General features: G+C 43.4%; 1 protein-coding gene across 1 annotated transcript in view; it reads right to left on the bottom strand.

The window, feature by feature from the left end:
- The window catches only part of CPZ (carboxypeptidase Z), a 196,117-nt gene that overhangs the window by 123,920 nt on the left and 45,068 nt on the right, over window positions 1-27,129 (bottom strand). Inside the window, exon 5 of the mRNA XM_073574560.1 lies at window positions 1,830-2,026. Within this exon, the coding sequence (XP_073430661.1) occupies window positions 1,830-2,026 (197 nt within the window). The remainder of the gene's footprint in view (window positions 1-1,829; window positions 2,027-27,129) is intronic.

Raw genomic sequence — 27,129 nt, 5'->3', positions numbered from 1 at the left:
TTCTTTACAGGGGAAAAACTTATTACACGAATGAGTGCGCAACCTTCCTGACACTTCACGTACTCACGGTCTGCGGTCCTTATGCGCAGTCTCTCTGTCTATGGCTGTTGTACTGGAGATCTCTCTCTCTCGGTCTGTGTCAGCGTCCTCCCCTGTCTGCTGTCTGCACTACCCTGAGGAAAACCTGCACACTTTTCCCGCTCTCAGCTCTCCTCCCTTCCTGTTCCTGACTGCTGAGCAGGCTGTTTTTGTGTCCCCCGGGAAACCTGCTGCCCTGCTCAATGGTTTCGGGCACGGGGCAGAGGAGGCAACTCTCTCTCGGCTCTTCCTGCACTTCACCCCCTTACACAAGCAGATGGGAACATTGGCAAGAACTGTAGGCTATATACTACCATTCAAAAATTTAGGGTCACTTAGAAATGTCCTTATTTTTGAAAGAAAAGCACAGTTTTTTTTCCAATGAAGCTAACATTAAATGATTCAGAATACACTCTATACATTGTTAATGTGGTAAATGACTATTCTAGCTGCAAACATCTGGTTTGTAATGCAATATCTTCATAGGTGTATAGAGCTCCATTTCCAACAACCATCACTCCAGTGTTCTTATGGTACTTTGTGTTTGCTAACTGTGTAAGAAGGCTAATGGATGGTTAGAATACCCTTGAAAACCCTTGTGCAAGTATGTTAACACAGCTGAAAACAGTTTGGCTGATTAGAGAAGCAATAAACCTGATCTTTCTTTGAGCAAGTTGAGAATCTGGAGCATTACATTTGTTGGTTCCATTAAACTCTCAAAATGGCCAGAAGAAAAGAACTTTCATGTGAAACTCGACAGTCGATTCTTGTTCTTAGAAATGAAGGCTATTCCATGCGAGAAATTGCCAAGAAACTGAAGATTTCCTACAACGGTGTGTACTACTCCCTTCTATCTTCTATTCTATCTGGAATGGAGTGGCCAGCGCAGTCACCAGATATTAAGCCCATTGAGCTGATGTGGAAGCAGCTTGACCGTATGTAGTACGCAAAAAGTGCCCATCAAGCCAAACCAACTTGTGGGAGGGGCTTCTGGAAGCATGGAATGACATTTCTCCAGATTACCTCAGCAAACTAACTGCTAGAATGCCAAATGTCTGCAATGCTATAATTGCTGCAAAGGGAGCATTCTTTGACGAAAGCAAAGTTTGAAGGAGAAAATTATTATTTCAAATAAAAATATTTTTTTTGAACCTTTTCAATGTCTGGACTAGATTTTAAATTCATTTGGCAACTCATTTGATTAATAAAAGTATGAGTTTTCATGGAAAGCACAAAATTGTCATTTAATGGTCAGGAACAGATTATTCCAAAACTACAGGAACACTTTAAAGAGAATCTGTCACCCTTTTTTTTGCCCTATGAGTAGCCGGCATTGACATCAGGGGCTTATCTACAGCATTCTGTAATGGAGTCCTGCAGTGCGCAGGCATCGGGAGAGGTCTGGCGCCTGCGCACTGCAGTATTCTGCTCTGCTCTCAACAGGAGCTACTCCAGGAAGGGAAGAAGAGGACGGCATCGTATGAAGATGCTGTAGAAAAGCCCCTGATGTCAATGCCGGCAGCAGATAGTCCAAAAAAAGGGTGACAGATTCCCTTTAATGTAATGATTATATTCAGTAAATTCCTAGTCACCCTCTAGTTGTGGCGACTGATGGTATACCATATTTTATATCCAGGTCTAGGGAAGTAAAAAGTAAAATGACAAATCAAAACAAAATGTACAAACAATGAGACAAAAAGGAGAGATGTCATTGATAAGAGCTTACAATCTAAAAGAATTTAACATGTTACCTCCTCTGATGCCAACTCATAGCCATCTGGGTTCATGGAGGGCAAAAGGTGAATCCTGGTGGTGTTGATCAATGTCTGGATCCTGGGATTTCCAAGACGATATTCTGAGCACAAATACTGTGCTAGATAAATCAGTAATTCTCTCCCAACAACTTCATTTCCATGCATGTTGCCAATATATCTAAATTCTGGCTCCACTGTTAACAAAAAAAAAATAAAAAATTAATATATTAGAAAGAAAACATTTTATTCTTCATATTCCAAACTCTACGCAGTGAAATCTCCTTTAGATGACTGCATAAATGTCCTTAAATCAGTTGTACAGGAATTATTGTGCTGACCTGAACTTAGAATGAGATGTTTCGGCTCTGCACACTGTGTACATGGGGCCCAACAGGAACTGCAAACAGCTGATTAGTGAGGGGCACAGAGAGTCCTGGATAATGTTACAAAATGCTCATTGAGTTTTTGTGATGGGTGAGCTTCAACCTTATGCATTTAGCTTTTACTGATTTTTGGCTACTTTTTTATATTTTTGCTATTTTTCGATCTGGTTTTCTGGGGTATCTGAGTTTATTGTTGCGTTTTGCATACAATTTTATTACTTATTGGTTTCTCATATATAGATATTGCAAGTATTTTACACTTTACTGCTGGAGAATATCCTTGGTTCACCTACTTCAATTCATGAACGTGTTTTCACTTGGCATAAAACACCTTCAAATGTTACAACATTTTTGTTTCACATGAAGTTGTACATGGAAAAACCAAAGTTTGTACAGCTCACCCTTGTGTGGTACCAATGGAACACTGGAATTGAGGCATGGATCGCGTCTCTGCCAGATGCTGTGAAGAGCACTTTTGAAAAAATTTCCAGCTTCGAAGAATAAAATCCAATTGCTTTATTTCAGTTAGAAGGATAACATGAACGCATTTCGAACAACAAACTAAGTCTAAGAACACCTTGATATTCGAAAAGCGTTCAGGTCCTCTCCTGGCAATCTTCCTCCGGTAATACCGGTCGGGCGTATATGGCAGTCATATTATACTTTTAATCGGAATAACATGAAGCTGCGCAAAAAAATTGTCGACTTCTGACATTTTTACAACCATTTCAGCAAGCTACACCAAAAGTAAGCAGAGCTTGGGTTGGGACAGGGTGTGGCAATGCCCTGCCGATAGATTAATCAACAGCTGTGGCATTGCTTAAAGAGATTGATCACTAACCTGACCCAGTTCCTGGTTTTGCAATAAACGCTGAAGGGTTATGCCACCAAACACCCCCATACATCTTTTCTAATAAGTTTCATGTTTTATGCCTTTCTGCATTGCTTTCTGTGCCCTGACACCAGCTCTATTGTCATAGTGATCACTTCCTCTTGAGATAACTCTGCTCCCTTCTCACTACATTTCCCATCATACCTTGTGTTGGGCTGCAAGCCAGCAGTGAGAACAGACCATTAACTCCAGCTACACTACTCTTACTCACCTGCCAGAGTAACACGCATCATCAGCACCATATCCGTTACAGTAATGCACAAAGCACCATTGCACCAGCCCTCACGACAAAAATTATCCCCTGCTCCCCCTCACTGACATGGATGATTGGATGAATCAGTGGATGGATGGGGAGAGATCTGGATGTATTCATATTATGAAGGGAATGGGAAAACAGTATGCAGTAATGTGTCTTCCTGTATATACTCCCTGCTGTATACACACAGATGTATGGGAGAGCTAGGTCTGCATGGGGAGAGCTGATAAAATGCACATACACCAAGTGAGCTCTGCTGATTACAGCCCTGCCCACCTGTGTGGCAAGCCCCACCTACTTACTCGCCAAACCCCACCCATCAGCTTCCAGAACCCAGAAATAAGGGAGAATCTGATGCTACCTCAGAGGAAGCAGGAGATTCTCAAGCAGAGATCATGTGACATGGAGAGTAGGTTACAGGAGGATTGGGTAAAGGTATTTTAGGGAAGAGCATATCTATGGCAGTTAGTGTACATGAAAGGGACATGTAAAGAGCCAAAAATGTTACTTCAGTGTTGTGAGTTCATTTTTCCCTTCACCATTGAGGTCTGATGAACTCCCTCCTCTGGTGAAGGAAGGTAGTGAGGCTGATTACCAAACACCTGGGCAGCTAGATGATAACTGGGTGGCTGGAATTGAGGACTGGATATAAGGCAGCCGATGCCCTTCTGCCTTGCTAGTGATCCTGCTGGATTCTTGGAGACCAGTCTGATTCCTGCGTCTCAAAGCTAAGTTTTTCTGCTCTGCTTTCTACACTTCAGTTTTATTTTTGTTTTGCCTTGTTTTTTGGGAGTTCTGCCATCCCCGGCCGGGGGTGAGCTGAATTCCATTTTTGTCTCTGATCTCTTGATCTTTTGCTCTGTCTTCAGAATATACCTGAGTGCTGATATAGTCTTTTGAAGCCTAGCGACTTCAGGGCCTGTTTTTCCTATCAGTCGGTTGGCACATTTTGGATAGGATTTTTGCGGATGGCAGACAGCAGATTTCCTACCCTGTCCTATTTAGTTAGCTTGGGCCCCATCAATTTGCTCAACCTATCTTTCTATCTGTGTTAGTGTTTTCATCTTGCTTCACCGTCATTATATGTTTGGGGCTGCCTATTGCTTTGGGGTCTGCTCTGGGGCAGTTTAGTTTTTCCCCTTTCTGTTTTTAGGCTTTGTAGTTCTCCAGCTGTGATCAAGGGGTCTAGGGCACCGTAGGAACACTCCACGGCTACTGCTAGTTGTTGTGGATAGGTTCAGGGGTCTGCAATCCGATAGCTGCCAACCTCTCTGTTTTTTTCTGGACTTAGCTAGTAATTTGTTTTTTTCCTCCTTCGGTGACTCATCATAACAGAATCACCAGCCATACTGCAGATCCTAGGGTACTCAATAGCAGGAGAGAATAGTAAAAAAAAAAAAAAAAAAAGTGTGTCAGAATTTTTTTTTTTGTGCATATTTTTTCCTCTATATCTCTGAGGCCGTAGGTGGAATTTTTCTCTCAATGGAGATGAAGCAATTGTCTGATCGTGTGGAGCAGCTCGCTGCTGAAGTGCGGGGAATTTCCGCCTATCTTGCTCATTCACATGCTGCTGAACCAAAGATTCCTACTCCTGAGGTGTTTTTTGGGGATCGGTCTAAATTCTTGAATTTCAAGAATAATTGTAAATTATTTTTTGCCTTGAAGCCTAACTCGTCGGGGAACTCCGCGCAGGAGGTTAAAATTGTCATCTCTTTGCTGCGCGGCGATCCCCAGGATTGGGCGTTTTCTTTCAAACCTGATGATCCTATTCTGAATAATGTGAACGCATTTTTTCAAGCCTTGGGGTTGTTGTATGATGAGCATAATGCTATTGATCAGGCTGAAAAGACCCTGTTGGCATTAAGCCAGGGTCGGGATTCGGCAGAGTTGTACTGTCAAAAATTCCGAAAGTGGGCGGTCCTTACTACCTAGAATGATGGTGCCTTGGCAGCCCTCTTTCGGAAGGGTTTGTCAGAAACTGTAAAAGATACTATGGTGGGATTTCCTGTTCCCTCTGGTCTTGACGATTCTATGTCATTAGCCATTCAGGTGGATCGGCATTTACGTGAACGCAAAACTACACGAGAGATGTTGCCACCTATTGAACAAATGTCTGAACCTATGCAATGTGATAGAGTTTTGTCTAGGGCGCAACGTCAGGAGTTCAGAAGGCGTAATAAGCTGTGTTTTTTTGTGGAGATGCCTCGCATATTATTTCTGTCTGCCCTAAACGAGAGAAATGTTGTGCACACACGTTTTCTGTGGGTGGTGTTCAACCTAAGTTTCTTCTGGCAATTACTCTGATATGCTCCCTGTCCACATTTTCCACCAAGGCTTTTGTGGATTCGGGAGCAGCTCTGAACCTGATGGACTTGGATTTTGCTAAACGTTGTGGATTTCCTATGACAGCTCTGCGGACGCCTATCCCTTTGAGGGGTATTGATGCTACTCCTTTGGCGAAGAATAAACCTCAGTTTTGGACCCAGGTGGTAATGTGGGTCGCCCCAGACAATCAAGAAAATTGCAGATTTTTGGTGTTGCATAATTTGCATGATACCATTGTTCTGGGGTTTCCCTGGTTGCAAATCCATAATCCAGTTCTGGATTGGAAATCTTTGTCTGTGGTGAGTTGGGGTTGTCGGTGTGCCCTTAGTGATGCTCCTGTTTTCTCCACCTCTCCCCAGTCGCATGATGTTCCTGACTATTTGGCTGACTTTTATGATGTATTTAGTGAGAATGAGTCTGCGTCTTTGCCTCCTCATAGGAGTTATGACTGTGCAATTGAGCTGAACCCGGGGTGTAATTTCCCCAAGGGTCGGCTTTTCAATTTATCTGTACCCGAGCACGAGGCTATGCGATCCTATATTAAGGAGTCATTGGAGACGGGTCATATTAGACCATCCTCTTCACCCTTAGGTGCTGGGGTTTTTTTCGTGGCTAAAAAGGATGGTTCATTAAGGCCTTGTATTGACTATCGTGCCCTCAACAAAATTACTGTTAAATATCAGTATCCGTTACCCCTGATTTCTGATCTATTCTCCAGAGTTAAAGGTGCTTGCTGGTTTACCAAGCTTGACCTCAGGGGGGCGTATAATCTTGTTCGCATTAAGCATGGGGATGAATGGAAGACGGTGTTTAATACTCCGGAAGGACATTTTGAGTACCTGGTGATGCCTTTTGGGCTCACTAATGCCCCTTCTGTCTTCCAGTGCTTCATGAACGATATATTCCGAGACTTTGTGGATACATTTTTGATTATCTATCTGGATGATATTTTGATCTTCTCCAAGAATTGGGACTCTCATGTGGAACATGTTCGGACTGTGTTCCGGATTTTGAGAGAGAATTCCCTGTATGTCAAGGGATCGAAATGCCTTTTTGGAGTACAGAGGATTTCATTTTTGGGATTTATTTTGTCTCCGTCAACTATTGAAATGGACCCGGCCAAGGTACAGGCCATTTATGATTGGGTTCAGCCCACTTCTTTGAAGGCCCTCCAGAAGTTTTTGGGTTTTGCTAATTTTTATCGGAAATTTATAGCTAATTTTTCTGGTATTGCCAAGCCATTGACTGATTTGACTAGGAAGGGTGCTGATGTGCTGAATTGATCTCCGGAGGCTGTTTCTTCCTTTCAGGAGCTGAAGCGAAGATTCACTTCTGCTCCGGTTTTGCGGCAACCTGATGTCTCACTCCCGTTTCAGGTGGAGGTGGACGCTTCTGAGATTGGTGCAGGAGCGGTGTTGTCCCAAAAAGATCCTGTGACATCTAAAATGAATCCTTATGCTTTCTTTTCCCGAAAGTTCTCCCCATCCGAACGTAACTATGATGTGGGGGAATCGGGAACTGTTGGCCATGAAATGGGCATTTGAGGAGTGGAGACATTGGTTGGAGGGAGCCAAACACCAAGTCGTGGTCCTTCCTGACCACAAGAATTTGATTTACCTGGAGTCGGCCAAGCGCTTGAATCCTAGACAGGCTAGGTGGGCCTTGTTTTTCACACGTTTTGATTTTGTGGTCTCTTTTCTTCCGGGCACTAAGAATGTCAAGGCAGACGCCCTCTCTAGGAGTTTCCTTGCTGATTCCCCTGTTGTGACTAAGCCTGCTACCATCTTAGGCGAGGGGGTAGTTCTTTCTGCCATCTCGCCCGATTTGAGATGTGCTCTAGAAGAGTTTCAGGAGGACAAACCTGAGCATTATCCCAGTGGAAAGTTGTATGTTCCTGACCAGTGGAGTAAGAGAGTGATGTCTGAAGTTCGTTGCTCTGCATTGGCTGGTCATCCAGGTATTTTTGGTACTAGAGATCTGGTGAGTCGGTCTTTTTGGTGGCCCGCCTGATGTCAGGAATTTTGTGCAGTCCTGTGGGACTTGCTCCCGGTCTAAACCTTGTTCTCGCTCTAGTGGCTTGTTGATGCCTTTGCCGGTGCTCAGGAGGCCATGGACCCATGTTTCAATGGATTTTATCTCTGATATGCCTGTCTCTCAGAGAATGACTGTTATTTGGGTGATTTGTGATAGATTCTCTAAGATGGTCCATCTTGTACCACTCCCTAAGTTGCCATCTTCCTCTGAGTTGGTGCCCTTGTTTTTGCAACAGGTGGTTTGATTGCACGGGATTCCTGAGAACATTGTATCTGACAGAGGAGTTCAGTTTGTGTCTAGATTTTGGAGGACTTTCTGTTCCAAGCTGGGAATTCAGTTGTCCTTCTCCTCTGCGTTTCACCCTCAGACCAATGGGCAGACGGAGAGAACAAACCAGACTTTGGAGTCATATTTGAGATGTTTTATTTCTGCCGATCAGGATGATTGGGTTTCATTTTTGCCCTTGGCCGAATTTGCTTTAAATAATAGAGCTAGTTCTGCCACTTTGATGTCACCTTTTTTTTGTAACTTTGGGTTTCACCCTCGATTTTCTTCAGGGCAGGTGGAGCCTTCTGCCTGCCCAGGTGTTGACACTGTGGTGGAGAGAATGCACCAGATCTGGGACCAAGTAGTGGATAAGTTGTCTCTCTCCCAGGAAAAGGCCCAGCGGTTTTCCAACCGGCGTAGGACCGTTGGTCCCCAGTTTAAGGTGGGTGATATGGTTTGGTTGTCATCAAAAAATATCGCTATTAAGGTCGCTTCTCCTAAGTTTAAGCCTAGATTTATTGGACCTTACAAGATTTTGGAGATTATTTCTTTTCGGTTGGCTCTTCCTGTCATATTTAAAATTCATAATGTGTTTCATAACTCCTTGTTGAAGAGGTTTGTTGAACCAGTAGTTCCTGTGGTGGCACCTCCAGACCCTGTATTGGTTGAAGGTAACATGGAATATGAGGTAGAGAAGATAGTGTATTCCCGTCTGGCTAGACGGAGACTCCAGTATTTGGTTAAGTGGAAGGGTTATGGTCAGGAGGATAATTCCTGGGTCTCTGCCTCTGATATTCATGCCGAAAGATTGGTGCGTGCCTTTCATCGGGCTCACCCGGATCGCCCTGGTGGCATGAATGAGGGTTCGGTGACCCCTCCTCAAGGGGGAGGTACTGTTGTGAGTTCATTTTTCCCTTCACCATTGAGGTCTGATGAACTCCCTCCTCTGGTGAAAGAAGGTAGTGAGGCTGATTACCAAACACCTTTGCAGCTAGATGATGACTGGGTGGCTGGAATTGAGGACTGGATATAAGGCAGCTGACGCCCTTCTTCCCTGCTGGTGATCCTGCTGGATTCTTGGAAACCAGTCTGATTCCTGCGTCTCAAAGCTAAGTTTTTCTGCTCTGCTTTGTACACTTCAGTTTTGTTTTTGTTTTGCCTTGTTTTTTGGGAGTTCTGCCATCCCTGGCGGGGGGTGAGCTGAATTCCATTTTTGTCTCTGATCTGTTGATCTTTTGCTCTGTCTTCAGAATATACCTGAGTGCTGATATAGTCTTTTGAAGCCTAGCGACTTCAGGACCTGTTTTTCCTATCAGTCGGTTGGCACATTTTGGATAGGGTTTTTGCGGATGGCAGACAGCAGCTTTCCTATCCTGTCCTATTTAGTTAGCTTGGGCCCCATCATTTGCTCAACCTATCTTTCTATCTGTGTTAGGGTTTTCATCTTGCTTCACCGTCATTATATGTTTGGGGCTGCCTATTGCTTTGGGGTCTGCTCTGGGGCAGTTTAGTTTTTCCCCTTTCTGTCTTAGGCTTTGTAGTTCTCCGGCTGTGATCGAGGGGTCTAGTGCACCATAGGAACCCCCCACGGCTACTGCTAGTTGTTGTGGATAGGTTCAGGGGTCTGCAATCCGATAGCTGCCAACCTCTCTGGTTTTTTCTGGACTTAGCTAGTATTTTGTTTTTTTCCTCCTTCGGTGACTCATCATAACACTTCAGTCTGTTACTGGAGGAATCTTTCTGGCAAGGCACAAGTCACTGATAATTCATTAAATGTTGTCCGGCTATGCTGCTTTCTAATCTGTCTATCAATTAAAAAAATCTTGTAACCCCTTTAACGACAGTCACACTCTTTTTAACGGTGGTCATTAACCCCTTCACCCCCAAGGGTGGTTTGCACGTTCATGACCGGGCCAATTTTTACAATTCTGAACGCTTCTATGGATCCCGGTGATTCTGACATTGATTTCTCGTGACATATTGTACTTCATGTTAGTGGTAACATTTCATTCAAATAACTTGCGTTTATTTGTGAAAAAACGGAGATTTGGCAAAAATTTTGAAAATTTCGCAATTTTCCAGCTTTGAATTTTTATGCCCTTAAATCACAGAGATACGGCACACAAAAAACTTGATAACTAACATTTTCCACATGTTTACTTTACATCAGCACAATTTTGGAATCAAAATTTTTTTTTGTTAGGAAGTTATAAGGGTTAAAAGTTGACCAGCGATTTCTCATTTTTACAACACCATTTTATTTTTACGGACCACATCACATTTGAAGCCACTTTGAGGGGTCTATATGATAGAAAATACCCAAAAGTGACACCATTCTAAAAACTGCACCCCTTAAGGTGCTCAAAACCACATTCAAGAAGTTTATTAACCCTTTAGGTGCGTCACAGGAATTTTTTTGAATATTTAAAAAAAAATGAACATCTAACTTTTTTTCACAAAAAAAATACTTCAGGTTCAATTTTTTTTATTTTACCAAGGGTAACAGGAGAAATTGGACTGCAAAAGTTATTGTGCAATTTGTCCTGAGTACGCTGATACCTGATTTGTGGGGGGGAACGACTGTTTTGGCGCATGGCAGAGCTCAGAATGGAAGGAGCGCCGTTTGACTTTTTCAATGCAAAATTGGCTGGAATTCAGATCGGACGCCATGTCACGTTTGGAGAGTCCCTGATGTACCTAAACAGTGCAAACCCCCTACAAGTGACCCCATTTTGGAAACTAGACCCCCCAAGGAACTTATCTAGATATGTGGTTAGAACTTTGAACCCACAAGGGCTTTACAGAAGTTTATAACGTACAGCGGTACAATTAAAAAATCATATTTTTTCCACAAAAATGATCTTTTCACCCCAATTTTTATTTTCCCAAGGGTAACAGGACCCTAAAAGTTATTGTGCAATTTGTCCTGAGTATGCTGATACCCCACATGTGGGGGTAAACCACTATTTGGGTGCATGGCAGAGCTCGGAAGGGAAGCAGCGCCATTTGACGTTTTTGGCTGGAATTGAGATCGGACATCATGTCGCGATTGGAAAACCCCTGATGTACCAAAACAGTGGAAACCCCCAACAAATGACACCATTTTGGAAACTAGACCCCCTAAGGAAATTATCTAGATGTGTGGTGAGAACTTTGAACCCCCAAGGGCTTCACAGAAGTTTATAACATAATGCCGTACAATTAAAAAATCATATTTTTTTCACAAAAATGATCTTTTCACCCTCAATTCTTATTTTTCCAAGGGTAACAGCATCCTAAAAGTTATTGTGCAATTTGTCCTGAGTACGCTGATACCCAACATGTGGGGGTGAACCACTATTTGGGCGCATGGCAGAGCTCGGAAGGGAAGCAGCGCCATTTGACGTTTTTGGCTGGAATTAAGATCGGACACCATGTCGCGATTGGAAAACCCCTGATGTACCTAAACAGTGGAAACCCCCCACAAATGACACCATTTTGGAAACTAGACCCCCTAAGGAACTTATCTAGATGTGTGGTGAGAACTTTGAACCCCCAAGGGCTTCACAGAAGTTTATAACATAAAGCCGTACAATTAAAAAATCATATTTTTTCCACAAAAATGATCTTTTCACCCTCAATTCTTATTTTTCCAAGGGTAACAGCACCCTAAAAGTTATTGTGCAATTTGTCCTGAGTACGCTGATACCCCACATGTGGGGGGTAAACCACTATTTGGGCGCATGGCAGAGCTCGGAAGGGAAGCAGCGCCATTTGACGTTTTTGGCTGGAATTGAGATCGGACACCATGTCGCGATTGGAAAACCCCTGATGTACCTAAACAGTGGAAACCCCCCACAAATGACACCATTTTGTAAACTAGACCCCCCAAGGAACTTATCTAGATGTGTGGTGAGCACTTTAAACCCCCCAGTGCTTCACAGAAGTTTATAACGCCCGGGCGTGAAAATAAAAAATTCGTATTTTTTCCACAAACATGATCTTTTAGTCACCATTTTTTTTATTTTCCCAAGGGTAACAGGAGAAATTGGACCCCAAAAGCTGTTGTCCAATTTGTCCTGAGTATGCTGATACCCCATATGTGGGAGAAAACTACTGTATGGGCACACGTCGGGGATCGGAAGGGAAGTAGTGACGTTTTGGAATGCAGACATTGATGGAATGGTCTGTGGGTGTCATGTTGCCTTTGGAGAGCCCCTAATGTACCTAAACAGTGGAAACCCCCCACAAATGACCCCATTTTGAAAACTAGACCCCCTAAGGAACTTATCTAGATGTAAGGTGAGCACTTTGAACCCCCAAGGGCTTCACAGAAGTTTATAATGCCAGGGCATGAAAATAAAAAAATCGTATTTTTTCCACAAACATGATCAATTATTCCCCAATTTTTTTATTTTCCCAAGGGTAACAGGAGAAATTGAACCCCAAAAGTTGTTGTCCAATTTGTCCTGAGTAAGCTGATACCCCATATGTGGGAGAAAACTACTGTATGGACACACGTCAGGGCTCGGAAGGGAAGTAGTGATGTTTTGGAATGCAGACTTTGATGGAATGGTCTGCGGGTGTCATGTGCGTTTGGAGAGCCCCTGATGTACCTAAACTATTGAAACTCCCCACAAGTGATCCCATTTTGGACACTAGACCCCCCCACGGAACTTATTTAGATGTGTGGTGAGCACTTTGAACCCCCAAGTACTTCAGAGAAGTTTATAACGCTCGGACGTGAAAATAAAAAAATCATTTTTTTCCACAAAAATGATATTTTTGCCCCCAATTTTTTATTTTCCTAAGGGTAACAGGAGAAATTGGACCCCAAAAATTGTTTTGCAATTTGTCCTGAGTAGGCTGATACCCTACATGTGGGGGTAAAACACTGTTTGGGCGCATGGCAGAGCTTGGAAGGGAAGGAGCACCATATGACTTTTTCAACTCAGAATTGGCTGGAATTGAGGTCAGACGCAATGTTGCATTTGGAGAGCCCCTGATGTGCCCAAACAGTGGAAACCCCCAATTCTAACTCCAACCCGAACCCCAACACACCCCTAACCCTAATCTCAGCCCTAACCCTAGCCCTAACCCAAGCCCTAACCCTAGCCCTAACCCTAACCCTAGCCCTAACCCTAGCCCTAGCCCTAACCCTAACCCTAGCCCTAATGGAAAAATGGAAATAAATACATTTTTTTAATTTTATTATTTTTCCCTAACTAAGGGGGTGATAACGGGGGGTTTGATTTACTATTTATGGCGGTTTTTATGTTTGGCGGCTGTCGCACGCTAAAAGACGCTTTTTATTGTAAAAATAGTTTTTGCATCACCACATATTGAGAGCTATAATTTTTCCGTATTTTGACCCACCGAGTCATGTGAGGTCTTATTTTTTGCGGGACGAGTTGACGTTTTTATTGTTACCATTTTCGGGCACGTGACATTTTTTGATCGCTTTTTATTCCGATTTTTGAGACGCAGAATGAACAAAAACCAGCGTTTCATGAATTTCTTTTGGGGGAGTGCGTTTACACCGTTCCGCGTGCGGTAAAATTGATAAAGCGGTTTTATTCTTCGGGTCAGTACGGTTACAGCGATAGCTCATTTAGGTCATTTTTTTATGTTTTGTCGGTTTTATGCAATGAAAACTATTTTATATAAAAAATAATTATTTTTGCATTGCTTTATTCTGCAAGCTATAACTTTTTTATTTTTTCGCTGATGATGCTGTGTGGCGGCTCGTTTTTTGCGGGACAAGATGTCATTTTCAGTGGTACCATGGATATTTATATGCGTCTTTTTGATCGCGCGTTATTACACTTTTTGTTTGGCGGTATGATAATAAATCATTATTTTTTGCTTTGTTTTTTTATTTTTATTTTTTAAGGGGTTCGCTAAAGGGGTTAACTAATGGTACAGTTTTATAGGGCGGGTCGTTATGGACGCGGCGATACCTAATATGTGTACTTTTATTGTTTTGTTTTTTTTTTATTTTCAAAAATGAATTTATTGGGGAATATTTTTTTTTTTTTTACTAATTTATTTGGCGATTTTTTTAAAATTATTTTTACACTTTTTTTTATTTTTTTTTACTTTATTACATAGTCCCAGGTGGGATATCACTGTCCTGTGACATATCGCTGATCTGTCACTGTGACAGATCAGCAATCTGTCACAGGCATTGAAGAAGACTTCCTCTTGCCTGCGCTTTGCAGGCACTGAGGAAGCCAGCTTCCTGCAGGCCCCCGAAGGCCCCCGTCGCCATCTTGGATTCGGGGGCCTGGAGGAAAGGAGTCCCCCGCAGCAGCGCTGCACATTGCGCTGCCGTGGGGGGCTCAGGGAAGCAAGGAGGGAGCCCCCTCCCTGCCGATGCTTCCCTTTAACTCCCGGTACACCGCGATCATGTCTGATCGCGGTGTGCAAGGGGTTAACGTGTCGGGGCGGTCCGTGACCGCCCCTGACACATTGTGCCGGGTGTCAGCTGTGATAATCAGCTGACACCCGGCCGCGATCAGCGGCGCTCACCACGTGGGCGCCGCTGATCGCGGTAGACGTACTATCCCGTCCATGGGCATAGGGGCCCGGGTCACATGGACGGGATAGTACGTCGGATGTCAGGAAGGGGTTAAGGGACCTTAATCCTCAGTGCCACTTTTTACTGTTCTGAGGATTAAGTTGTGAATGCCAGTAATCTAAAATGTCACAGGTTTCAGCTTTATATTACAGCCGACACCCCTGTTGCATCGGTCACAATCATATTTTGAACCGACAACAGCATCTAGATGGTTATAAGAAGGAGAGGAATTCCTCTTTAGGCTAGAGTCACACACAACCATTAAAAAAACGGTCCCATTTTAAAGAACCGAAATCGCACAAAGGTATCTTAACCAATGATCTGTTTTTGATGCGATTTTTCTTAATTGATGCGATTTTAATCGCATGTAAGGATCCGTTTGACATCCGTCTGGCGAGATTTTCTCGCAGGATAGCTAAATGGACATATAATGGAGCCCAATTACAGGTTTCCGCACACAAACGAATTAATAGATCTAGACACACATATATTTATATATATATATTATACATGTCATAGAGACACATTAATATATATATATTACAAATTCATACAGTTCATCATAGCAGAATAGCCACAGAAACATTTGCTGGCTTTTGTATAATTATTCTCCTGCCCGACATGAAATGACACATGGTTTACATATAGTTAACCATTTCATTTCATGTTTTTTTTTGTTATGTCTATCACTATTAATTAGATGAGGGTTTGTGGGTAAAATTTTGGACTTGTAGGGGTTAATTTAAGGGGTTAATTCGTTGTATTAAATTGCAGGGACTCCTGCTGACGTCACTGAGGCTGCAGGGAGTCCCCGTAATTTCATACAACGAATTAACCCCTTAAATTAACCCCTACAAGTCCAAAATTTTACCCACAAACCCTCATCTAATTAATTGTGATAGACATAACAAAAAAAACATGAAATGAAATGGTTAACTATATGTAAACCATGTGTCATTTCATGTCGGGCAGGACAAAAGCCGGCAAATGTTTCTGCGGCTATTCTGCTGTGATGAACTGTATGAATTTGTAATATATATATTAATGTGTCTCTATGACATGTATAATATATATATATATAAAAATATATATATGTGTGTGTGTAGATCTATTCATTCTTTATTTAACCGGTCTCTGTGATTTTAATGTATTGGAAGAATTGCCGGCTTTTGCTAAAGGACACCGGGTGTGATTTTATCGCAAGTCACACATCTAGTCCGTTTTTAGTCCCATTTTTTCTCGCCCCCATAGATATGCATTGTCGAATCCGATCCGAAAATCGGTGTCAATCGCAGCATGCTGCGATTGTCTCGGTCCGAGGATCGGATCCGATCAAAAATCACATGATGGGAGCTGCCCCATAAAATAACATTGGGATGAATGCAATGCGATTTTTTTCGCATTGCGTTCGTCCGATTTAATCGCCAGTGTGACCCCGGCCTTAATCCTATCAGCACCCAGAAATCATGATTATGGCATAGTTTATCAGGCTGTGTCAAAGTGAAAATAACAGGTCCCATGCACTCTAGAACACGAGTACTTGGAAGGTTAGTGAAAATCCAGCACTTGATTTCTAGTGTGAAAAAAAACCAAATACCGTATCATTTGGACTATATGACGCACCGGACCATAACATGCACCTCAAATTTTCAGAAGGAAAATAGGGAAAAATATATGTGTTAAATGGGGTCCATCTTACAGTCCATATTCAGCTTACCGTGGGGGGATTGGCACAGGTGGGGGAGTGGTCACAGGGGTTGTTTGGTGGTCCATGCTGGTGTGGTGGTCTCTGGCAAATCCCATCCCAGGCTGGTGCGGTGGTAGTGCAGCGGGGCTTCGCCAATATTTTACGCCAGGTGTGGTGGTGGTGCTCTGTTGTGCAGCGGGGCTCCGCTGGCATTTTGTGAAAGCCCAGAGGCCCCTGCAGATTCATTGCTGTGATGCGATGGCTTCCAGGAAAATGATCTCCGGACGAGATCTCGGTGCCGAGATCTCAATCTGAGCATGCGCTGCCCCCGGCAGCCATTTACTAGGAGGCCACCGCATCGCATTCATGGATCTGCGGGGGCCTCCAGGCTTTCAGAAAATGCTGACGGAGCCCCCCCCCGCACCACAAAGCACGACCGCCGCATTACAGTGCACGACTGCCGCACCAGCCTGGAAACAAAGGCTGCATCGCCCTGCAGCGTCAGACCAGGACCGCCACCCCAGTATTTTGTAAGCATATTCCGACTATAAGACGCATCCCCATTTCCCCCAAAAAAAGTTTGGGAAAAAAGTGCGTCTTATGGTCCAAAAAATATGGTACTTTTATTAAATATCAAAATTAACATTGCATAAACATTTGAAAACAAGACATCCTCGAGATGGTAGCAAAAATGTACGGGTTTCATTTGTGTGCAGATGTCATGAATAAAAACTGCAAACAAATTCTGGTTTTAAACTCGCAGGTTTTTGATACAATCTCCATGATGTCATGTTCTGTTTTTTTAACTTTTTTATAATTTTAATTTGGCTATTTCAATGAAAATGTTTGTTTTTAATCACACTCAATATCAAGTGCTGGATTTTCACCAACTTTCCAAGTCGCATCCATTCTTTCCCCACTGGGATATTTCAGTTACCATATTTTTCTGACTTTAAGATGCGCCGGCCCATAAGACGCATCCCAAATTTCTTGGAGGAAAATAGAAAAAAAAAAGATTTTTAATAAAATGGGGGTCTGTCTTATAGTCCAAATTTATGGTAAGTTACCTGGAGGGAGGAGGCGGTAGACTGGGGTCACAGGAGGCAGGGGCCCTACTTCCAGTAAGCTGGCAGCAGAAGTAGGGTGATGCTGTGTGCCATGGGTGGATGTTGGTACAGAGGCTAAGTGGAATGTATTGATTTCCAGGTGGTGAGCTTCAGGAGGATGGCTGGTTTTGGTAGCGCATGCACAGATTGAGATCTTGGTTGAGCCGAGATCTCAATCTGTGTATGCAGCCACCTCTGGTGGACATTTTCCTGAAGCTGTGGACTCCAGGTAAATGGGCACCTCCATCAGCGCATGCGCAAATTGAGATCTTAGGTGAGCCAAGATCCCAATCTGCGCATGCACCGCAACCATTTTCCTGAAGCCCACCGCAGGGAAGTCAATGTGCAGAGCCGGGACTCCGCTCCTGCGTCATTGCTGACACTCCTCCTTCCAGCACAGCGCCTATAGCATCGCCCCACTTCTGCTGCCACTACCGACTTCAGAAAGCAAGGACCTTACCTCCTATGACCTCGCACCACCACCAATGCCCCCAGGCAAGCTACAATCAGACTATAAGACGCACCCCTCCCCCTCGTTTTCTGCCCAGATTTTGGGTAAAAAAGTGTCTTATTGCCTTAAAAATACAGTAAATACTATTCATTAATTTAACAAAGCATTTGAGAGGTGAAGCTGAAAGCTCACATTTTTTCTCTACATGTGACCTAGTACACTAGTATTGCAGTACATGAAACCAGTGATCAAAGTGAAAAAGTAAAATGTGTAAAAAAAATTAAATCTTGTAAGAATTTAAGAGGTAACACAAAAGGCAGTAAAAAAATTCCTGTAAAGCTGTTTAACCACTAAAAGCACAACTTCTCTGTAAGAATAAAAATAAACAAAAAGACGTACACAAAATCTGTGACAGCAACATTAGCAATGCGTCATCATGGGGATGCGCCATTCCACATGTCCCATTGGCATGATTCCAGGGTGACAACTGGTTGCTGTGGCAGAAGGGGGTCTGCTGAAGACACCTGTGTCTCCCAAAGAAGACAGCAGTGCTGACGTATTGCTGTATTATAGGCTATTGAATAATTGCACGCTCAAGTCCCCTAAGAAGACTAGCAAATAAAGTAAAAAAAAAAGTATTAAAAAAAATATAAAAATTTAAATCAATCCCCTTCCCCCTCAATAAAAAATACACAGATTTAGTATCACTGCATCCATAGAAATCAGTAAACACCATAAACAGATGTAACACCTGCACAGGGAATTGTCAGAGGAGCTACTGGCATATTGGAGCTTACAGACACTAAGAAGAGTTTTGCAGCGGCTGTTAAACAGGGACCTACAGACATTAATCATTTTTCCCCTGAGTGGCAGTGGACTACAATTCCCAGGGACCCTTGTTTCAGTCAGATGACATGGCCTGCAAGGATAGAAGGAGAGTGAGTGGAGTGGAGGAGGAGGGACTTGGGGGAGAGAGTTGACCAGGAAGTGAAAGTAAATGTGCAGAGAGGAAGGAGCGTGGCAGCTTGCTGTGAGAAGCAGAGCAGTGTGGATCTTCATTCCTCTACGCTGCAGAGTGTGGCGGCCGCCACTAAGATACCTGCGCTGCTGGAGAGAGCTCGGTCCTGTCTCCCTTTGAGGCCATTAACATCAAAGACCTGGAGAGTTCTGCAGGCAATCCCACCGCATAAAGGCCTGAATCCTGCTGCCCCCAGCTGGTGTCCAAAGAACCCTCCAACCGTTTGAGACACACAGTGAGTTCCCTTCTGAGACTTGTGGTTCTACTAGCGCTATTTACAGTGAGTACACTACAACCCAGACTATTGAGAGTAATATTCCTCTAAGTGCACCAATGGTTCTAATTTGTGCAGCAACATCCACGGCAACTGGGCCCCAACGTTTGGACTGAGTTAATACGAAAGAGGGGGGGAACCTACTACGTTAAATTTGCAGGGTCGGAGTAGAAGTAGACTGTGATGACTTTTATAGACAACCACGGGAAGGGCAGTCTCCAATGAAGGAAACCACCTATGCCAAAACATGGTATCCATCCACAGACAGCTGTTTCATGATGCAGATCATTTTTACTGCATAGTGCATGCCATAAAAACAAAACTCAAAAAATAATGTCAGAATTGCTGTATTTTTTTTTTTTTTAGCATTTGAAATAAATCTTTCCCATTTCCCACATAATTCAAAATTAGAACTCATCTAGCAAAAAATAGGCTCTCATACAGCTTTGTGTATGGGAAAATAAAAAAGTTATGGATCCTGAAAGAAGGGAAGTGTTGGAATATGTTTGGTGCAACAACTCTATTCCTGTCTTTGAGTGTTTAGTTGCTAGATTTGTATAGTGTTTATAAAGTTAAAAAAAAACTCACAGAGGCTCACACATGTGACTGTATTTCCTGTTTTCCTGTGTCTGTGTATGAGAGAAGCAGCCTGCTGTAGATGCTGCACAGATAGAGACACACAAATGATTTATTCCTGATCTGTTAAGCTTATCATATATTGTTCCTGTTTGCTCCTGAATAAGAAGCTCTTTTGTCACTCGTTTGGAGAGTATCCCGAATAATCCGCTGTCAACATGAAGAAAAACGGAAAAATTGGTGGTGGAAAGTGTTCGAGCTCTGCAAAATGATATTCATTCATTACAATTAACCCCTTCCTGACATCAGACGTACTATCCCGTCCATGGGACCCGGGCCCCTATGCCCATGGACGGAATAGTACGTCTACCGCGATCAGCGGCGCCCACGTGGTGAGCGCCGCTGATCGCGGCCGGGTGTCAGCTGATTATCACAGCTGACACCCGGCACAATGTGTCAGGGGCGGTCACGGACCGCCCCGGACACGTTAACCCCTTGCACACCGCAATCAAACATGAACGCGGTGTACCGGGGGTTAAAGGGAAGCATCGGCAGGGAGGGGGCTCCCTCCGTGCTTCCCTGAGCCCCCCACGGCAGCGCAATGTGCAGCGCTGCTGCCGGGGGCTCCTTTCCTGCAGGCCCCCGAATCCAAGATGGCGACGGGGGCCTTCGGGGGCCTGCAGGAAGCTGGCTTCCTCAGTGCCTGCAAAGCGCAGGAATGAGGAAGCCTTGTGCACTGCCTGTGACAGATCGCTGATCTGTCACAGTGATCTGTGATGTGACAGATCAGCGATCTGTCACAGAACAGTGATGTCCCACCTGGGACTATGTAATAAAGTAAAAAAAAAAAAGTGTTAAAATAATTTTAAAAAGATCGCCAAATAAATTACAAAAAAAAAAAATATATTCCCCCAAATAAATCCATTTTTTGAAAATAAAAAAAAAAACAATAAAAGTACACATATTAGGTATTGCCGCGTCCGTAACGACCCGCCCTATAAAACTATCCCATTAGTTAACCCCTTTAGCGAACCCCTTAAAAAATAAAAAACGAAGCACAAAATAACGATTTATTATCATACCGCCAAACAAAAAGTGTAATAACGCGCAATCAAAAAGACGCATGTAAATATCCATGGTACCGCTGAAAACATCATCTTGTCCCGCAAAAAACGAGCTGCCACACAGCATCATCAGCAAAAAAATAAAAAAGTTATAGCTCGCAGAATAAAGCGATGCAAAAATAATTATTTTTTATATAAAATAGTTTTCATTGCATAAAACTGACAAAACATAAAAAACGACCTAAATGAGCTATCGCTGTAACCGTACTGACCCGAAGAATAAAACCGCTTTATCAATTTTACCGCACGCGGAACGGTGTAAACGCACCCCCCCAAAAGAAATTCATGAAACTCTGGTTTTTGTTCATTCTGCGTCCCAAAAATCGGAATAAAAAGCGATCAAAAAATGTCACGTGCCCGAAAATGGTACCAATAAAAACGTCAACTCGTCCCGCAAAAAATAAGACCTCACATGACTCAGTGGGTCAAAATACAGAAAAATTATAGCTCTCAATATGTGGTGATGCAAAAACTATTTTTACAATAAAAAGCGTCTTTTAGCGTGTGACAGCCGCCAAACATAAAAACCGCCATAAATAGTGAATCAAACCCCCCGTTATCACCCCCATAGTTAGGGAAAAATAATAAAATAAAAAAAATGTATTTATTTCCATTTTTCCATTACGGTTAGGGTTAGGGCTAGGGTTAGGGCTAGGGTTAGGGCTAGGGTTAGGGTTAGGGCTGAGATTAGGGTTAGGGGTGTGTTGGGGTTCAGGTTGGAGTTAGAATTGGGGGTTTCCACTGTTTGGGCACATCAGGGGCTCTCGAAATGCAACATGGTGTCTGATTTCAATTCCAGCCAATTCTGAGTTGAAAAAGTCAAATGGTGCTCCTTCCCTTCCAAGCTCTGACATGCGTCCAAACAGTGTTTTACCCCCACATGTAGGGTATCAGCCTACTCAGGACAAATTGCAAAACAATTTTTGGGGTCCAATTTCTCCTGTTACCCTTAGGAAAATAAAAAATTGGGGGCAAAAATATCATTTTTGTGGAAAAAAATGATTTTTTTATTTTCACGTCCGAGCGTTATAAACTTCTGTGAAGCACTTGGGGGTTCAAAGTGCTCACCACACATCTAGATAAGTTCCGTGGGGGTCTAGTGTCCAAAATGGGGTCACTTGTGGGGAGTTTCAATAGTTTAGGTACATCAGGGGCTCTCCAAACGCACATGACACCCGCAGACCATTCCATCAAAGTCTGCATTCCAAAACGTCACTGCTTCCCTTCCGAGCCCCGACGTGTGTTCATACAGTAGTTTTCTCCCACATATGGGGTGTCAGCGTACTCAGGACAAATTGGACAACAACTTTTGGGGTCCAATTTCTACTGTTACCCTTGGGAAAATGAAAAAATTGGGGACTAATTGATCATGTTTGTGGAAAAAATACGATTTTTTTTATTTTCATGCCCGGGCATTATAAACTTCTGTGAAGCCCTTGGGGGTTCAAAGTGCTCACCACACATCTAGATAAGTTCCTTAGGGGGTCTAGTTTTCAAAATGGGGTCATTTGTAGGGGGCTTCCACTGTTTAGGTACATCAGGGGCTCTCCAAAGGCAACATGACACTCGCAGAACATTCCCTCAAAGTCTGCATTCCAAAACGTCACTACTTCCCTTCCGAGCCCCGATGTGTGTCCATACAGTAGTTTTCTCCCACATATGGGGCGTCAGCGTACTCAGGACAAATTGGACAACAACTTTTGGGGTTCAATTTCTCCTGTTACCCTTGGGAAAATAAAAAAAATTGGGGACTAATTGATCATGTTTGTGGAAAAAATACGATTTTTTTTATTTTCATGCCCGGGCATTATAAACTTCTGTGAAGCCCTTGGGGGTTCAAAGTGCTCACCTCACATCTAGATAAGTTCCTTAGGGGGTCTAGTTTTCAAAATGGGGTCATTTGTGGGGGGTTTCCACTGTTTAGGTACATTAGGGGCTCTCCAAAGGCAACATGACGCCCGCAGACCATTCCATCAAAGTCTGCATTCCAAAACGTCACTACTTTCCTTTCGAGCCCTGACGTGTGTCCATACAGTAGTTTTCTCCAATATATGGGGCGTCAGCGTACTCAGGACATATTGGACAACAACTTTTGGGGTTCAATTTCTCCTGTTACCTTTGGGAAAATAAAAAAATTGGGGACTAATTGATCATGTTTGTGGAAAAAATACGATTTTTTTATTTTCATGCCCGGGCATTATAAACTTCTGTGAAGCCCTTGGGGGTTCACAGTGCTCACCTCACATCTAGATAAGTTCCTTAGGGGGTCTAGTTTTCAAAATGGGGTCATTTGTGGGGGGTTTCCACTGTTTAGGTACATTAGGGGCTCTCCAAAGGCAACATGACACCCGCAGACCATTCCATCAAAGTCTGCATTCCAAAACGTCACTACTTCCCTTCCGAGCCCCGACGTGTCCCCATACAGTAGTCTTCTTCCACATATGGGGTATCAGCATACTCAGGACAAATTGGACCACAACTTTTGGGGTCCAATTTCTCCTGGTACCCTTGAGAAAATAAAAAAAATGGTGACTAAAAGATCATGATTGTGGAAAATATACGAATTTTTTATTTTCACGCCCGGGCGTTATAAACTTCTGTGAAGCACTGGGGGGCTCAAAGTTCTCACCACACATCTAGATAAGTTCCTTTGGGGGTCTAGTTTCCAAAATGGTGTCATTTGTGGGGGGTTTCCACTGTTTTGGTACATCAGGGGTTTTCCAATCGCGACATGATGTCCGATCTCAATTCCAGCCAAAAACGACAAATGGCGCTGCTTCCCTTCCGAGCTCTGCCATGCGCCCAAATAGTGGTTTACCCCCACATGTGGGGTATCAGCGTACTCAGGACAAATTGCACAATAACTTTTAGGGTCCTGTTACCCTTGGGAAAATAAAAATTGGGGTAAAAAGATCATTTTTGTGGAAAAAATATGATTTTTTAATTGTACCGCTGTACGTTATAAACTTCTGTAAAGCCCTTGTGGGTTCAAAGTTCTCACCACATATCTAGATACGTTCCTTGGGGGGTCTAGTTTCCAAAATGGGGTCACTTGTAGGGGGTTTCCACTGTTTAGGTACATCAGGGGCTCTCCAAACGTGACATGGCATCCGATCTGAATTCCAGACAATTTTGCATTGAAAAAGTCAAACGGCGCTCCTTCCATTCTGAGCTCTGCCATGCGCAGAAACAGTCGTTCCCCCCACATATCTGGTATCAGCGTACTCAGGACAAATTGCACAATAACTTTTGAAGTCCAATTTCTCCTGTTACCCTTGGTAAAATAAAAAAAATTGAACCTGAAGTATTTTTTTTGTGAAAAAAAGTTAGATGTTCATTTTTTTTTTTTAAATATTCAAAAAAATTCCTGTGACGCACCTAAAGGGTTAATAAACTTCTTGAATGTGGTTTTGAGCACCTTAAGGGGTGCAGTTTTTAGAATGGTGTCACTTTTGGGTATTTTCTATCATATAGACCCCTCAAAGTGGCTTCAAATGTGATGCGGTCCATAAAAATAAAATGGTGTTGTAAAAATGAGAAATCGCTGGCCAACTTTTAACCCTTATAACTTCCTAACAAAAAAAAAATTTTGATTCCAAAATTGTGCTGATGTAAAGTAAACATGTGGGAAATGTCAGTTATCAAGTTTTTTGTGTGCCGTATCTCTGTGATTTAAGGGCATAAAAATTCAAAGTTGGAAAATTGCAAAATTTTCAAAATTTTCGCCAAATTTCCGTTTTTCTCACAAATAAACGCAAGTTATTTGAATGAAATTTTACCACTAACATGAAGTACAATATGTCACGAGAAAACAATGTCAGAATCACCGGGATCCATGGAAGCGTTCCAGAGTTATGACCTCATAAAGGTACAGTGGTCAGAATTGTAAAAATTGGCCCGGTCATGAACGTGCAAACCACCCTTGGGGGTGAAGGGGTTAATAAACACAAAGGAAAGGAATGCATTACTATTCACTAACATTTAGTAGTTGCACCTTTTACACAGCCATATGTCCAGAGTAGCCTCAGGGTGGATGTTGCCCGGTGTGGTACTATGTATTAGAATCATACAATCCTAGAATGTTAGAGTTGGAAGGGACCTCCAGGGTCATCATGTCCAACCCCCTGCTCAATGCAGGATTCCCTAAAGCATCTCAGACAGAGGTCTGTCCAGCCTCTGTTTGAAGACTTCTATTGAAGGAGAACTCACCACCTCTCGTGGCAGCCTGTTTCACTCATTGATCACCCTCACTGTGAAAAAGTTTTTTTCTAACATCTAGTCTGTATCTTCTCCCATTCAGTTTCATTCCATTGCTTCTCGTGCTTCCAACTGCAAATGAGAATAAGAATGATCCCTCTACACTGTGACAGCCCTTCAGTGGTCTGACCAAGCAGAAGTGGGTCGCCCTCCCAGGGCTGTGGGGTACTCAGTACTGGGCCAGTCCTTCAGAGGGGAATGTCACAGCAGGAGTGACCCGGTCCGTGGCCCTGGGCGCCCAATTTAAAAAGGGGGATGAGTTGGGAATAAAGTTTATAAGTAGAGTTGAGCGAAACGGGTCGAAAAATTTCAAAAGTCGCCGACTTTTGGCAAAGTCGGGTTTCATGAAACGAAACCCGACCCTAGGATGAGGTCGGCCACGAGGTCGGCGACTTACGCGCCAAAGTCGCGTTTCAAAAGTTTGTTTTGGGGTCTTTTTCAGACAATCAGGATCCACGGACACTGTGGGCAACGTGATGACATAGGCAGGGGTCACCACCATCTTTCAGAAGGGCATGCAAGTGATTGGCTTGCTTTGGTGGGCGTCACAGGGATTATAAAAGGGCGTGCACGCCGACTGCCATCTTACTTCTGCCGATCTTAGCATAGGGAGAGGTTGCTGCTGCTGATTCTGTAGGGAGAGCGTTAGGCAGGGAAGAAGAAAAAAAAACTGCTTCTGCTGCTAGCGATTTTGCCTGTACAACACACCAGTCACTGTGTGTGCAGTGCAAGGGGAAGCTATATTGTGGTGGATCAGCGGTGTTGGTTGTTAGGCTGCCTTCTAAGGCTTCCTGACAGCTGCATTGCTGTTTACCCACTGCTCTGCAAACTGCTTTTTTAAAAGCAATCCCAATTTTTTTTTTGTCCTGCTGAGGTACTGAGCGTGCATTTTTTCACACCATACAGCGGTGTACGCTCCTCACACAGTACCGTGTAACGGCTGTTATCACAGCCACAGTGAATCTATCTGTGTGTCACTGTGGAAGGATAAGTGGAGGACTTGTTCCATTCTTACAGACCTACACTCTAGGGAGATTCCTATTCTGCCCAATTCTACATACACCTTGTAGTTTGTGATACACTAGCCAATTTCTGCCTGTGACATAGCGCTCTGATATTCAGTGGGCCTCACACAATCCAAAAGTGTCCAGTGTCCACTAGTGTGTGCAGAAATTCAAAATCTCCCTTATCCTGTAGTCACTTTTTTCACACCTGTGCCATCGAGCCTGTGACATAGCGCTGTGATATTCAGTGGGCCTCACACAATCCAAAAGTGTCCAGTGTCCACTAGTGTCTGCAGAAATTCAAAATCTCCCTTATCCTGTAGTCACTTTTTTCACACCTGTGCCATCGAGCCTGTGACATAGCGCTCTGATATTCAGTGGGCCTCACACAATCCAAAAGTGTCCAGTGTCCACTAGTGTGTGCAGAAATTCAAAATCTCCCTTATCCTGTAGTCACTTTTTTCACACCTGTGCCATCGTGCCTGTGACATAGCGCTCTGATATTCAGTGGGCCTCACACAATCCAAAAGTGTCCAGTGTCCACAAGTGTGTGCAGAAATTCAAAATCTCCCTTATCCTGTAGTCACTTTTTTCACACCTGTGCCATCGAGCCTGTGACATAGCGCTGTGATATTCAGTGGGCCTCACACAATCCATAAGTGTCCAGTGTCCACAAGTGTGTGCAGAAATTCAAAATCTCCCCTGTCCTATAGACACCTTGTACCTTGTTTTACATTACTATATAGTTTGTTGGATTTTGTCTACATTTCTACAAAAAATGAGGAAGGCTGGTGGAAGAGGCCGTGGAATTGGGCAGGGGTTGGCAGCTGGTAATGATGGTGTTGGTGGTGGATCTGATGGTAGTGGCAAGAGCAAAATAGGACCGAATGCAGGAGGTGTTGAGCCTGCGTCATCGTCTGGCTCCATAAGGCTTCGAAGGCTTAGTTTTCTAGGAGTTGGCAAACCGCTTTTATAGCCAGAGCATCAGGAAAAAGTTTTGTCTTACATTGCTGACTCAGCCTCCAGCTCTATCGCCTCCTCTTCTGAAGTTGTAAAAAGTAAAAGCACTGAGTCGTCATTGGAG

The sequence above is a fragment of the Dendrobates tinctorius genome, unplaced genomic scaffold (genome assembly GCF_039654945.1).
Source record: "Dendrobates tinctorius isolate UK_male_01 unplaced genomic scaffold, ASM3965494v1 ptg000039l, whole genome shotgun sequence".
Lineage (NCBI taxonomy): Eukaryota > Metazoa > Chordata > Amphibia > Anura > Dendrobatidae > Dendrobates > Dendrobates tinctorius.
The sequence above is the reverse complement of the archived record's forward strand: the minus strand, read 5'-3'. Positions and strand labels throughout refer to the sequence as shown.